Consider the following 15,435-nt stretch of genomic DNA (forward strand, 5'->3'; position numbering starts at 1 on the left):
AATTGTCTATCCCCGACTCTCCGCCATAAAATCCTCTTTTCTACCTTGATTTCCAACAGCTTCGAACTCAGAATTACAGATTGCAAGCCTAAGTCCTTAATCCCCTTTCTAAAACAATTTTATCAATACCAAGGCTTTTTTTTTCAAGGTTCAATTCAAGACTTAAGATGATAAAATACACACACAAATTAAAAACAAATAGAAATAAATAGTGAATTTCAAACATTAATAAGCTCACACAAATTTGCATCTCTATGCAAATAATTGATATGATATGATGATGAAATCATAATTCACAAGTATGACTTATAAATGTACCATACTATGTAGTATATAAATATTCATTTACAACTCCTATGCTAATTGTTGATTCTACAACATACAACTAATAAAGGGCAACTGTCCACAGCTGAAACCTGACTCGTATAACAGGAAACAGAATGAGCGTTCCAACCTAAAGGTGAGCATAAAGCCCTGCAACAATCAGAAAATACTTTTCGTAGAGTAAGCCACCCAATGCCTACTAGCAATAAATGCACCAGTTCCTTCACTAAAATGCCAACTTTGATAGAAGCTCATGCAAATTGCAATAAAATGCATCCTTGGTTCAAAGAACATCCCGTGAGTTATCAGTCATCTCTAGTTTTCTACTGAGCTTTAGATTCATGGAGCTATCTATAACTATGTACAAAATGAATAATTCAAAATGGCTTGAAACTCTGAAACACTTATCCTTTTCTTAATTCACGTATGCTGAGCTTTTACTTTACGCAAGAACTCTAATATCTCTGTGTATGAAGGATCATCACGACTGAGTGGTTTGCAGGAATTAATATGATCAGTTGACTCTAACACCTAACAAAGGTATGAAAACAATCAGACAGAGAAAAAACATTTAACTCAGATCAAAAGGTAAACTGGAGCACATCATAGTGAGACAACGTTCATTTAAATGGGAGAAACATCCCGGCCACAGCAATTTAACTCCACAGATATTTAATCTTTAGAGGTAGTACTATTATTTGTGTAAGCTAATGAAACTTCCAAACTGTGCTATATGATCGAAATAACCTGAATTTTTCGAACAACCACATAGAAGTATATCATCATAAACACCAGCATGACGGCAAAATATGAGGGTTAACTTTTAATACTTCGCCTGCTCAGGCAATCTTAACAAAGCACCATACTTACCACAATATCACCAAAACCAGGATATGCTGATTCAATTGGAACTATTTCCATGCGGAAAGCCCATCCTCCATAGCCCTCAACAATTGGAGTCACCTTGGTCTGAAAGGGACATGTAATAGACTAACATTAACAAGGGTAGTTTGGGAATTTTAGTACTTTTAGGTTAGTAGCCCTTATTCCTAACTAAGCCTTAGTATAAATAAGGGATAGTGTATGCATTAGCTATCATGTGAATTGTGAGGGAAAATGTTGAGAGTAGTAACCTCAAGTTACTAGGAGAGTGATAACCTAAAGTTATCAAGAGAGTGATAGCCTTAAGCTATTAATCTATCCTTTTGTATCCAAATTCTGCCATTATTAATCTAAATTATCAAGCTTTTATATCTTAATTAGTCCTTAAATTAGAAAATCCTAAGTCAGTCCATAACAGGACAATCAACAGTCAAGAATAGAGTTGCAACATACTGCTTAACCAGACAAATCAAATAGAATACTTTACCTCACAAAAGCTAAGTACTTCAAGTAACCCTTTTTTATGAAGTTGCCGCATAAAATCATTAAGCTCAACCAACTTAGGAGATCCGCTTCTTAGCTCCCCTATCTATAAAATAACAATACAACTGATTAAAACAAACATGTGACAATATTGAAAAAAAAAAAACAATGAGATAAGAGTGAAAATGACCGTAGGTGCAGGGCGAAGCACAAGGCCCATCCTCCAGGGCATATCTGCCAGTTTGCTGCCAAAATGTGGACAACTATAGAACACCTGTCACCATGGATAAAATAAGTATCATAGAATGCTAAATAAAATTAATATGGTTGAAACAAGATTTAAGGGAAAGGGGCATACAACTCCTACGGTGTTATTGACAAGATTGTCCAAATTTTCTGTCTTTGCTTGGTATAGCAGCTGCTTCACTACCAGCCCGCCCATACTGTAAACATTAAATATTCAAAAGTTACCAACAAAAAGATCTCTAATACATACGAACAACAAACACAATAATAATTCCCTGATAAAAAGTACATGAAAGCCTGACAAAAGAGAGATAATGGTTCTTTAAAGAGGGTAAAGAACCTGTGTGTGACAAACACAATAGGTCGACTGCCGATGTCTGCAGCGACAAGCTTCTCTAAAAGCATTGAGCTGACTTCCTGTAATTTGTACATAAAATCAAATGCAAAGGCAATAATATTATTGCAAGATACTAGATCAGCTAAAAAATTAAAAATAAAATATCCCAAAATGCGTGTTGTTCAGGAGTTTACATTCCTTCCTTAGCATGATATTTAAATTTTTACCTGTTACCCTGTTCTCACGACAAAGACTATATCCTACCAAGTACCAAGCATTTTGTTTGGTAGAACCAAGGGAGTCCATCAAGATACATTAAATCAAAAAGAGAAAGAGATATAAAATAAAAAATAAAAAAACCAAAAGACTATACCTCTACAACCAAATAACTATTACTCCCTCCGTCCCCAAATGATCTACACATATTCTATTTTAGGTGATCCTAAATGATGCACCCATTTCTTTTTCTTACCATTTATTGGTATCATGAAATTACCCTTTTACCCTCATTTTTCTTGCCTTAATTAGACGATTTTCCTAAATACCCTTGATTTTGCAAAAATATTTGTGCAAAAGTTAGCTTTTCCATGTGAATGTACTTCTACTACTTTCTCTAATTCTCTCTCTACTTTTTTTCTTTCCCATTTGAATTTAGCTTTCCCATGTACTGCTACTACTTTGTCCTTTTTCTTTCTTAATTCCCGTGAAATTTGAGAAAAGGGTAGATCAATTAAGGACAGAGGGAGTACAATTTAAAAATGATAACACAACAGGGAGGTTTATTTATTGCAACATAGCCTTAAAAAGGTCCAAGATCATAAGACAATTTTCCTCCATTATGATCAGAAACATAAGAATCTCCCTTTTCCTCTGACAAGCCTTATTTTATACATACATGAGAGCAAATACATATAAAGAAACATGTTTGACTTGAATTTGATGACCCCCACCCCAAACGATATTCATTGATAGCTTCCTTGAACTAAATTCTCAATCATTAGTACACTGGAAAATTAAGTTTAGTCCACGTCTTTATAAAAAAAAATTAAAAAAAAAAAAAAATTGCCAAAAATAATACAACCTTTGGCCTATTCTCTTTTTAATAATATAACCTTTTGATTATTTTCAAATAATACAATCTTTAGGGGGTGTTAGCTTTAAACAAGATAAAATCGGATATTCGGTGGGTTTTTTGGTAGGAGAAGAGGAGGGAAATATTTCCCCCCTTCCCCATCCCCACCACCAAAAACTCATCACCTCCCCTTTCCTAACCTTGAAATCCACTACACATCCGATTTTGTCCGGTTTAAAATTAACACCTCCTAAAGTTTTTATTATTAAAAAATAATCAAAAGGTTGTATTATTAAAAAAGAATGACCTAATGGCCAATGGTAGCATTATTTTTGGCAATTTTTCCAAAAATAAACATGAAAACATAAATAACCACAGGCACCCAAGTTTGCATTACCAAAGTTATCATTGAGAGTAAAAACAAAATGTTTCCAAAAAAAAGATATTTTCGAAGAGGGGGATGGGAGGTATCTAAAACCAGATGCTTTTGAGATTTTTCAAAGTATCCCTCTCTTATTAGTCTACCTTAAAATTTCCTGACATAATGTATCTATTGTTGGAATAACCCTCTCTGCTAACAAACATTACATGTGTTAGTATATTAATTATGGGAATTAGAGATGGTTTTACACATGTTACCGTTCACAAGATGAGTTATGGAATCCCTAAATTGAGCCTAAAAAACTTCAGCCAAGATATAAAAGTGATTGAAAATTTTCAATCATATAACATTTGGATAAATTCACCAAACCAAACAATAACATTGAATGCTATCAAAAATATATGGCAAAATGATGCAGACCTGAAGAGGAAGGCTAGCTCCAGACCACTGAGTAAGATTTGTCTGCAACAATTATCCAGGTACAATTTCAAACTCATGATTCCCAAAACAAAAAAGGAAACTGTATAGGTGCACTAAAATTAGACTCTACTTTTTATTCTTTACAAAAAGAAATGTATCCAAAATTCAAGTGCTATTATTAGTTATTATATTAGTTTTGGCACATCAACAACCCCAAGCAGAAAGGCACAAGGGACTTTGATTCTAAACAAACCTTGTATCTAAGTGTAAACAAACGAGCATGAGGAAAATCAGCTGAGAGCCATTCACCTGGCCAAAAGGTTCCTTGTTTCCCTGCTTCCTGATCAATCTTCTCTACAAGGCCTGACTTGGTTGATGACTTGTCTTCAGATATGCGCCAACTTTTAAAAGGCCCGCCACGTAGACCATGAACAAAAACAATGTCTACTGCAGGGTTTTCTAAATCTGAACAATTCTCATACCCCTCTGTGGATCTAGATAAATTGATGTCATTATCACCACCAGAGTGTTCATTTGAATTCTGGGATACAGGTCTATCATGACATTTCCAGTGCTGTGATTCAGGATTGATTAGATATATCATATCCTCGTAGCGGGGCTGAACACGAGTTACAGCTCTATCATTCACAAATCCAGTACCAGTACCACCACTCCTTCCAGTGTCCGAGTCCCGTTTTTCATGGCAAAGCACATTTAACAAAGTAGCTCTGGCATAACTTTGAATCTTAGGATCATCACATCCAGGAATCTTTCCATTAGCACACTCTTCAAGCCAATTACACCAAGTTGCATCTGCTATAATAACTTTTTGAACTTTTGGCAATGCTGAAAGAACAGTTAGTAGTCTACCTGCATGCCTCCGGATGTGAGTAGATGGTGGGATTCGGACATTTGATTGACCATTAGTATCTACCTTTGACTCATCTTGGACCTTACTAGCCTGGTCTGGTCCCTCCCCAGCTCTTGATGCATCATATGCTTCAATAGCAGCAAGGCTTTCATAATCATCTCTTAGCAAAAAGCGCCTCAACAAACATAAGACCCCAGAATCTACAATTTTGTTTTGATTAACAAGATCATCTGCACAAATTTCAGTTAGCACTTTGATTCCCTTCAGGGTTGCCACTGCTGAGTCAGCAGCATCACATTTAGGATTCCGATCTTTATTTAAGCTTTTAAATGCTCCAGCGAAAGGTTCTTGAGACAGGAGATCAGCTATAGGGAATGAGTCACCGCGATCTGTGGCAATACCCAATTGTTTTCCAGCTAGATTAACAACAGAATTTGCAAGCTGACTGGCAATTAGTATACCAGATTGAATATTTGACTGATCAATTTGAGTCTGCAAATGTAAGATAGCATAGTATATGAACAAATATTTGATCAAAAAATTCCAATCAAATATTGGAATCCAAAACAGAGGTGAAGAATATATTACAGAAATTTATAATAGAACATATAGCTATAAATGCACATCCTAACCTTCACTTTGTCGCTTTTTGGCTGGGAGGATCCTTTAACTGATGATGCCTTAGTAGAGTCCAAAACTTCATTTATTAGAATAGTTAACCATCCTTGAGAAATCGGGATAGAAGATGGTCCAAAATCCTCAAGAATGCATGAAAGGATTTTAGTTGCCGAATATCGAGTCTTTTCAGAAGAAAATTTTCCACAAGCCCAGGGAAGAAGGATACCTGACCACTTTAGGCTTTCTTCAACAGATAAACGATTTTCACTGGTACATATTAGTTCTAATGCTCTTGCCAGAGCTTCTTGAATATCCTTATGGTGCATTGTTTGTTTAGCAGTGTCTCTCATCAAATCAAGACCTTTCTCCATAACAACTTTTTTGGCTCCCGAACTCTTATCAACAGAAAGCAAAAATGCAGACAAAGCTACCAGTGCCAGAGGTATGTCATCAGTTTTACAAGCTTGTGATATAGTTGAAAGCAGACAAGAACTCCAGTCTGAAACAGAATTACTCAACAGAACATTGTTGTCCTCTAAAAGCAATTGAGCAACCAAACTCCCATGCCACTTCACTGATCTTTCAGGAGCTGCTAAGGCAGTCATGATAGCATTTCCATCTTGATCTAATTCTTGAATATGAAATCTGTTAACCTCTGATGCCATAGCCCAATTGGCCAGTGCCCATGCAGCAAATGGCACAGCAACATGCTGAGTATGTAAATCATCCCAGAGACCAGGCACTACAGAAGATGACAAGCTTGCATCTCCAAGGTAGCTATCATGCCTTTTCTGGTAAACATGATTTTTTGAAGCGTATTTACTGGTTGTTACACTATCACTATCATCATAACTCATATGCCCATTAGATCTTGAAAGTCCTAATACAGTTGTCCCTCCAAGAACCTTGATACCAATACCCTTCAATCCATTCCCACCATCATCATCTTCTTCAGTATTTGGATCATCCAGAAAACCACCTTCAATTACTTGAATTGCTGATGCAATGTCCCTCATCTCAGCATTTGCAGGAAGGCATTGCTGGAATCGGACATTGCCCTTGCTGTCACAAGTGGAAGTCACAACATCCATTATTGCTGCAACAAGCATGCTCCTCCCTTTCACAGAATCAGAAACTCTTGAATTCTGTTCCAGTGAAAGTTAATGTTTTTACAAAGCATAAACTCAGATGCATCCAAAAATTAACATTGATTGTAAGATGTCACAAAACCAAGATCCACAAGATAAAAGCACAATTCCACAGCCAAAATCAAACAAGTCATTTAAAATGCGAAATTTCTCAAAATTACTGCCTTCCAATCTTCCATGCTCTCTTATCAGTTATCACTGGTCATAGAAGTCATTTTAGAGAATCACCTTGAAAGGTGTAGATATAAAAGAAATCAAACTTCAAAAAGAGGTGAGTGATTGTAGTACGGAATAAGCATATTGTTGGCACAATTATCAGCTACCTTCAATTGTGAAAATGAGTTTGCCAAACGTAAGTTGTTATTAAAGGTGGTTATCGTAAATATATACAAAATTTTGTAAGAAAAGTCCCATGCCCATGGTAATGCTAGTCCAATGCCAAAAATTTAATTTACTGCATAGATATCAATGCACCATGACAAATTGAAGAATGAATATATTTATCATAAAGCAGACAATCAATTTATCCCAGTGTCTTACATCAAGAAAGAGTGCCTGCATATCATACCATTCAAATATAGACAATCACTACCTAATACAGAATTTATTATGCTCTATAAAGTCTATAAATCAAAGTGACGGCTCAATTCCACCATAACCCACACATGAAAGAAGAGCTCGGTTTTACCTACTGTAATTTCAAATAGTACCAGTTTGTTCTACAAAACAAATCCTGTGATTCATTGTTTGTAATTTGTGGAACCACATCACCATTGTAAAGTATATTCATATGCATTAAACAAACCTTGAAAAATTTTCATATTGATTCTGATGAAAAACCCCTTAGTTCTATTCATTAGTTTGAAAGTGGTGGAACAACATCACCAATATTAAATTACACTCATGCATTATCCAGCCTCAAAATTTTCAAATACAAATAATCACAGGAAAATCCAACCATTTGTCGTTTGTAATTGGTGGAACCATAAGTGATAACATCAATGACCTCAAAAATCGTTCATTTGGGTTCTTGTAGCAAAACCTATATCCATTTCTACTTGGTGGAACCACAACACCAAGGTATAATATATTCATATCAATCATATGCATTACTCAAACTCAGAAGTCCTTAAAATTGGTTCTGGTAAATAAATCCTACAATCAGTTTCTAATTGGTCAAACCATATCACCCATGTATAGTATACTCATAAGCATCACTCTTCTTCCTCTTCTGCTAGAACGCCTTAATCCCATAAGTGGGAACGCCTACATGAACCAACATGAGCACTTTCAAGTAGGTCACCCATCCTTGTACTACTCTCAGTCATTGTGGCTCGTGTCAAGCAATGTGACAAAGTTTTACTCATAAGCATCACTCAATCTCGAAAATCATTCTTATTGGTTTTGATTGGAAATTCCTAGCATTCGTTTGTAATTGATCAAAACACATTGCCAATATACAGTATACTCATATGAATTAATCGAACCTCGACAAACATTTAAATTCAACCATACTTGCACCAAACCAAGCTCAACAATTTCGAAATTCGAAATACAAAACAAAACTTAATCAAAAAAAAATACGAAAAGGGATGCTAACCTTCTTGGAGCGCTGAGGCTGAGAAGAAGAAATGAACCTCAAAAGATAAGGAACAGAATGAGGCCTCCCAAAAACCTGAGGCCTAACAAGAGGATCAGCAATCAAGTAAGCCAAAGCTCTAGCAGCCTCAGCCTGAGTCCCACTAACATCACCGGCAACCGTCTCGAGTAGCCAATCAACAACCCTCCCACCACCAGCAGCAACAATGGCGGACCTTCTCGCAGCATTAGCAGCAGCAATGTCAGCCAAGAACGCCGCAACCCTAAACTCAAAACCAGACCGAACCTCGTAATTGGCAGATGAAAGAACCGACTGAAGCGACTGCCATAGGACCGCAGCAGCAGCACCAGTATGCTTCATTTGATTGATGATCCGGTGAGTCGAATCGGTGGATCGGTGGACTGCTGCCTCGATTGCGGAGGTGATTTTGCGAATGTCATCGCCTCCGCCTTCGGAGTAAAATAGAAATGTTGTTCCAGTTACGGCAAGGATGGAGAGGAGAGAGAGGGAGAGGGTGGTGCGAGAGACGGAGGAGGCGGTGGTGGGTGCGGAGAGAGGAGAGAGAGTGGAGGCGGAATTGACATATTTAATCGGCGAATGGTTTGGGTTGTGAGGGTGAGAATTCGATGACGGCGTTGATGATTGACACGAGGAGGGCGGGGTGGAGGAGGAAAATCGGCGTTGGCGAAGGTAAGAGGGGTATCGACGATGGCGGATGTTGTGGAGGAAGATACGAAGCATCACAGAATTTGATTAAAAATGGTAATTGGAATGATATGTGATGTAATGTAGTTCAATTGTTTGGAGTTGTTTTGGTGGTGTTGTAGCAAACTAGCAATCCAAGGAAAGGAAAATGGAGGAATGAAGAGTATTGGGTGTTTCTTGAAGAAGGGGAAGGGAGGAGAAGAGGAGGGAAAATTGCTGGATGATGCGAACTTTCGTGGAATAATACCACTTACGGTTATCATACGGAACGGTATTTCATTACTTCTCTGTTTTTTTTTGTTTTTTTTTTATATATACGAAAATACTTCTCTGTTCTTATTTACTTGTACAGTAATAAATTGCAATTTGTAAATCATTTTGTAGGAACGAAAATATATTATTTAAGTGTCATATTGGATATATACCGGTTAAAAATCAAATTATTGACTCGGTGGTATTTTATTTAAATTAGTTATTTTGATTGAAATACATTAAATTAAATAAAACCCGTACGATACACGGTTTGTTTTAATTTTTTAAAATAATTTTTTTGTATATATATTTATGTGCTAAAATTTGTTATATATTTAGATAAAATTTCTGATATCAAAAGATAATATATTATATTTAATTAATACTGAAAAATTTCATTTTGCTTACTTGTCATTTAACTTATTTAATTCTAAAATAAATTAATAATCTCGTATTTAATTGGCTACCAGTAAAATTTATTATCTTACGTGGCGCGCTGAAAAAATTAAATCCTACGTGGTTCTCTAAAAACTCACGAAAAAACTATTTAATTAGCTACCAGTAAAATTTATTATCTTATGTGGCGCGCTGAAAAAATTAAATCCTACGTGGTTCTCTAAAAACTCAGGAAAAAACTCCCGTCAATTATATCAATTACATACTACTAAAAGCGAATCTAAAGACACAAGTGTCAATGTATTATTAAAAAATTTCCCGCCAAAAAATACCTTCTAAAAAAAATTATTATTATTACATACTACTAAAAAAGCGAATCTAAAGACACACGTGTCAATGTATTATTAAAAAAATTTCCCCCAAAAAAATACCTTCTAAAAAAAATTATTATTACTTAAGGAAAATAAAAATTATATCTAAATTATGACATAATTTGTTTTATATAAAATATAAATCTTTTCCTAAAAGATTAAAATATCCATTATAAGTTTATAACTATTACATGTTTTTTAAATATTTTCTCTTGCATGCTTTTATTTTTAATATACTCTATATTTTTTAATACTCAAGTCATTATATTAAAAAATTTATAATAAAATTGTCAAAATTATTTAACAACCGTGCATTGCATGGGATTTAGCCTAGTATATATATTTTTTTTTTATTTTTTTTTTGAAAGATTAACCTAGTATATATATATATATATATATATATATATATATATATATATATATATATATATACACTAGATTAGGCTCGTGCGATGCACGAGTTTAACAATAATTTATGATTTTAACAATATCTTTTAGCTTATTTGTGAGTAATATGTACGTAGTAGATTTAATTTAACAAAAATCTAATAAATTGATAAATTAATAAAGAGTGGACACCCCAACTCATATAATCTGTATAAAATATATGGAGTATGAGGAAAAGATACTCCGTAATGTTTGTAAGAAAATGAAATAGTCCGACCTTCCTTTAATTCTCCAATGAAAATTACATAATTAGTCAATTCAAATATAAAATCTATTAGAAAAATTATAATTAACTTAGCATTTTCAAATTTTTATTTATGTTGAAAAAAAAATTAATGATGTCATTATTAGTTTTGGAGGTAAAATTTTTTACAAGAAGTTGACATGTGGAAAGTAATGACATCAGCGGTAATTCTTTTAGTTTATTTATAGATTAGATTAGCGCATTTTAATTAATTTACATATGTTTTTTTTTTAATGTTAAAACCATACATCCAATATACATAAACCCTAAGCCTAGGATGTTTTCACTTTATAAATAGAGCACTCTTTACCTCATTTGAAAAGAGGGGAGGAAAACAAGTAGAATCAAAATACAAAGAAATACCTCTCAAATCGACGGCCCTCAACACAAAGGAAAGAAAAACTTGGAAACATCATCAAATAGTCATTGATCAAAATCTTCATCAAATCTTCAACAAGTCAAATTTTCTACATCAATATAAGTCAAAGTTCTACATCAATATAACTCAAAGGTCTACATCAATATAAGTCAAAGTTCTACATCAAATCTTCAATCAAGATCAAGCTTCTACGAACCTCGTTCAAGAATCAAGTCAATCCGTGAATTACGTCAAAGACAAAGTGGAGATCGAATCAAAGGAACAAATTAGAAATTGTACCAAAATTATCAAATTAATAAAATGCTTTTTGTTGCATTTATTTTGAATCTATATTTTTCAGATTTAAAATTTGTGTTTACAAATTTGGCACGCTCGATGGTTAGATTTCTACCTCTCATCTCTTTCTCCACACATTGAACGACAAAGCACATAGAAGAAATGATGACAAAGGAGGACGTACACAACAACGTCATTGTAAATGTCCTAGCAATTGAAGTAAACACCATCAAGGAGGAGTTAGCAAATATGAAGTTACTTCTTGAAAAACTCATCAAAGACAACGAGGAAAAATATGCACAAATCAAACTTCAAAGTGAACAAATTGTTGCACTCGAAAGAAGACTCAAGAAGCGCCCAATTAAAGAAAGTGAAGGTGATAGCAGCAGGTCAGAACTTAGCACTAAGACAAAGCAAATTAAAGTTCAAAAAATGATAGGCCCCATGGCGATTCATTTAGCTTCCAAGAAATCTAAGAGATGATAGCCAATGCTATTAAACAACAACTCGATAAAGACGTCAACAAAGATGGTCGCTATAGCAAACCTAACACTAAGAGGATTGACAAGATAAGAATGTCAAACGGCTATTGACCTCCGAAATTTTAGCAATTTGATGGGACAGTAGGCAACCCCAAGCAACATATTGGACACTTCATAGAGATTTGTAATAATGCTAGGACCTCTAGAGATTTGCTTGTCAAGCAGTTTGTTCCCTCTCTCAAGAGTAGGGATGTGCATTGGTCCAAAATCGGACCGGACCGGACCGACCCGGACCAGACCGAAGAGCGAATTTTAGGAAACCTGGGACCGAAGACCGGACCAGTCAAATTCGGTCCAAGACCGGACCGGACCGATGATTGGTGATCCTGAATAGTTTTCTAATGTGGACCTTATTGTTATGGCCTTTAAGCCTTTAATTCTTTGAGTACTGTACATTATAAATATATTAATCATTACTGCTTGCCTAATGCCTATTTACACATATTTTTATCATTATTAATCAAGTCATTAAGTCATATAGTACCCATTTATAACTCAAAAGTCAAACCACAAATCCACAATTCCAAAAGTATACGTTGAATATACTACAATTCATATTAAAGCCAAAACATCAACAAGGACAATAAAAATGAAATTATGAAATTGCTCCAAGAATCTTGAACATCATCATATCATCAGTATCAATCTGCAAAAGAAAACAAAAACACATATAAATTAAAAAATTCCAAAGAGATAATATATGTATTGAAGTATTAGTAATAATATAGTAGTATTACCTTTTTTAATTATCAAACAAAAACTACATCAGATTCACCATCATTTAAAGTAGAGCTCTCCAAATCTATACAAAAGATATATCAAATCAGCTACTATAAAAGAAAAAAACTAAATTGTAATGATATATTAGAAAATACCTTTCTCAAGTTGCTCAATTTCTTCCAATTTTTCCTCAACTCCTCTTTCTTTATCTTTCCTAGGACGAAGCCAATCTTGTGAACATATAAGAGCTTGCACCATCTTTTAAATGAAATACAATTATTTTCACAAAAATCAATAAAATTATTAATTATTAATTTAATATAAACAAAAAAGATAAGAAAGAAAAATAAAAAAGATGTAGACCTTACCTTATGAGTTAAGGAGCTTCTAAATGAATCAAGATGATGACCCCCGGCACTAAATGCCGACTCGGATGCAACTGTGGATATTGGCATTGCTAGTACATCACGAGCTAAGTGTGCCAATATAGGATATCTATGAGCATTCATCTTCCACCAAGTTAGTATGTCCATCTCTAACTCATGTTCACCTATTTGATCATTCAAGTATCTATCCAATTCCGAACTTGAATATCTTCCATCTGTTGCTAAACTCCTCACTTGATTTTCAATATCTTTCTTTAAGTCAAAAATAGTAGGTTGTGAAGAAGTACATCTACTACTAGTAGTGAATGAGTCATCACTGTGCGATGTGAAAGGAGTATACATCTTTCTATAGTCATCAAACAATGAAGTAGCTCTACGAATACACAATTTGACTTAACTCTTCATCTTTAGATGATGGATACATACGAGCAAAAGAAAGTTTCAAGCCTACAAATTTCACCTTGGGATCAAGTATGGTACCCATATAGATCAACACATTCATCTTTTCAATATCTCCCCAATATTTGTCAAACTTTTGTTGCATTGTAATGGCCATAAGTCTAAAATCTCCATCATCACTATTCATCCACCTTTTCAATTGATCAAGAGCACGAGCAGTGTGAAAAAAAGTATTATTACTTGTTACATACAATGAACCAGAGACGACATCAGTCAAAACCTTAAACTCTCTTAGGAAAACTACTAACCCTTCAACCACCTTCCAATCACTCTCAAGAGGAGCTCCAGAATTTCTCAAATCATCTTCTCCAATACCACCACTCTGATTATCATCATATCCATCATGGGTTTCAGTAATCGTATCATAATTGAGGATTAGTTAGAATATCCATCCTCCAAATAATATCTCAAAACTTCAATGTTTTTTCTAGCATATCAAAAGTGGAGTTCCATCTAGTTGGAACATCTAAAGACAATGAAGAATGGTTTGGAGCATACCTTGCAGCTATGTCTTTAAAAAGTTTCAATCTAGGTGGAGAACTCTTAACAAACCTCACAACATATCTAACCTTATTGATGGATTTTTTATTCTTCTTCAACCCATCCCACACTATAAGGTTAATAATGTGTGCAACACATCTCATATGCATATAATCACCATTACCAATAAAAGACAATTTACTTTGCATCATTTTTCTTAATTCAGAACATGCAACATCATTAGAACTTGCATTATCAACAGTAATAGTGAATAATTTTTCATCCACACCCCAAGAAGTCAAACATTCTTCCACCCCCTTAGCAATAGCTTTACCCTTGTGGTTATAAATAGGACAGAAGTTCAAGATCATTTTATGCAACTTCCACTCAGTATCAATGAAATGACCCGTAAGACACATGCACTTGATTCTTTGGATACTTGTCCATGTATCAGTAGTGACAGAAATCCGTTGACATGTCATTCTTAGTAGTTCCTTTAGTTGTGTCCTTTATTTTGCATGAAGTTGTAAACAATCACGCGCAATAGTAGTGCGTGATGGTATATGAAACCTAGGACAAACTACAGACATAAAATGCATAAAACCAGGTTTTTCTACATGACGAAAAGGTAGTTCATCCACAATACTCATGTAAACAAGAGCATCACTAGCATCATCAATATTTAAAGCCCAAGCTTTCATTTTATCTTGTCCAACCTCAACATCATGGTCAAAAGCTATCTCAGTTTGTTTTCCTCTAGTTTTATTTTTAGGATTAGCTGGACAAGCCTGCCAATGATTTTTCATGTTTTTTGACCCATTGATATTAACATCACAAGCAAATGTTTTATTCTCACAATACATACACTCAGCTCTAAGCTTACCATTTTCCTTGTACTCCCAAAAATGCACCCAATATTCTGCTCTTCTTCTTTTTCCCTTTGGAACATAATATCTTCCCTCCAACTTTTTCCTAGGTGGTAGTAGTGTTGTGACATTTTGCTCCTCTTTATCAACATTATCAGAAACATCATCCTCATTAAAAGTTGCATCATTTGCCTCTGAATCTTCAAACTCAGAGAATGGCCTCTTATTTGTTGATTTGGAGCTTGACATCTACAAGGAAATGTAAATTATAAAGCATTTCTTATGCATAAAATATATTATTCATTAAATGCAATTAACTATGGATGTATTCGTTGGATGTAAATTATGAGCTTTACAGTAGTGCTATAAGCTTAGTTTGTATAGTAATATTACTAATATATCTAGTGGCTAGTAGCATACTAGCATGAATATAATATAGTAGTTTTTTAGTGCTATATAATCTAACTTTTGGAGAATATAATATAGTAGGTTGTTTTAGTGCTATAATCTATCTAACTTTTGGAGAATA

At 34.4% G+C, this 15,435-nt stretch overlaps 2 protein-coding genes across 3 annotated transcripts; both read right to left on the reverse strand.

Annotated features, from left to right (window-relative positions):
* Positions 1-199: 199 nt before the first annotated feature.
* On the reverse strand, positions 200-9,584 carry LOC110732042. Of its 2 annotated transcripts, XM_021911954.1 has the most exons (10): positions 8,384-9,584; positions 5,650-6,780; positions 4,400-5,509; positions 4,147-4,188; positions 2,276-2,352; positions 2,048-2,132; positions 1,880-1,963; positions 1,694-1,795; positions 1,195-1,293; positions 200-855 (listed from the first exon to the last, which is right to left on the reverse strand). In XM_021911954.1, the coding sequence occupies exons 1-10, from the start codon at positions 9,122-9,124 to the stop codon at positions 745-747; spliced, it is 3,582 nt and encodes a 1,193-aa protein (XP_021767646.1). In that variant the 5' UTR covers positions 9,125-9,584; the 3' UTR covers positions 200-744. The 2 variants fall into 2 exon arrangements, 1 of the variants encoding a protein (XP_021767646.1); XR_002513422.1 differs by lacking the exons at positions 200-855; positions 1,195-1,293; positions 1,694-1,795; positions 1,880-1,963 and having other exon boundaries at positions 2,074-2,132; positions 4,456-5,509.
* A 3,890-nt stretch (positions 9,585-13,474) lies between these two features.
* LOC110732074 (zinc finger BED domain-containing protein RICESLEEPER 2-like) lies at positions 13,475-14,522 on the reverse strand. The gene is made up of 2 exons (XM_021911987.1): positions 14,025-14,522; positions 13,475-13,882 (listed from the first exon to the last, which is right to left on the reverse strand). Exons 1-2 carry the CDS (start codon positions 14,520-14,522, stop codon positions 13,475-13,477), a joined length of 906 nt encoding a protein of 301 aa, XP_021767679.1.
* Positions 14,523-15,435: the final 913 nt, after the last annotated feature.

Source organism: Chenopodium quinoa, unplaced genomic scaffold (assembly GCF_001683475.1).
Source record: "Chenopodium quinoa cultivar QQ74 unplaced genomic scaffold, ASM168347v1, whole genome shotgun sequence".
Lineage (NCBI taxonomy): Eukaryota > Viridiplantae > Streptophyta > Magnoliopsida > Caryophyllales > Amaranthaceae > Chenopodium > Chenopodium quinoa.

Bases quoted from the DNA above. Each gene is read 5' to 3' on its own strand.
- LOC110732074 (XM_021911987.1), bottom strand. From the start codon at position 14,522: ATGACATGTCAACGGATTTCTGTCACTACTGATACATGGACAAGTATC. The intron at 13,883-14,024 runs GTTCCAACTAGA...GATGATAATCAG, and splicing joins ATTCTTCATTGTCTTTAGAT to AGTGGTGGTATTGGAGAAGA.
- LOC110732042 (XM_021911954.1), bottom strand. From the start codon at position 9,124: ATGCTTCGTATCTTCCTCCACAACATCCGCCATCGTCGATACCCCTCT. The intron at 4,189-4,399 runs GTTTGTTTAGAA...TAATTGTTGCAG, and splicing joins TGTTTACACTTAGATACAAG to ACAAATCTTACTCAGTGGTC. The intron at 1,796-1,879 runs GTCATTTTCACT...GTTATTTTATAG, and splicing joins TGCTTCGCCCTGCACCTACG to ATAGGGGAGCTAAGAAGCGG.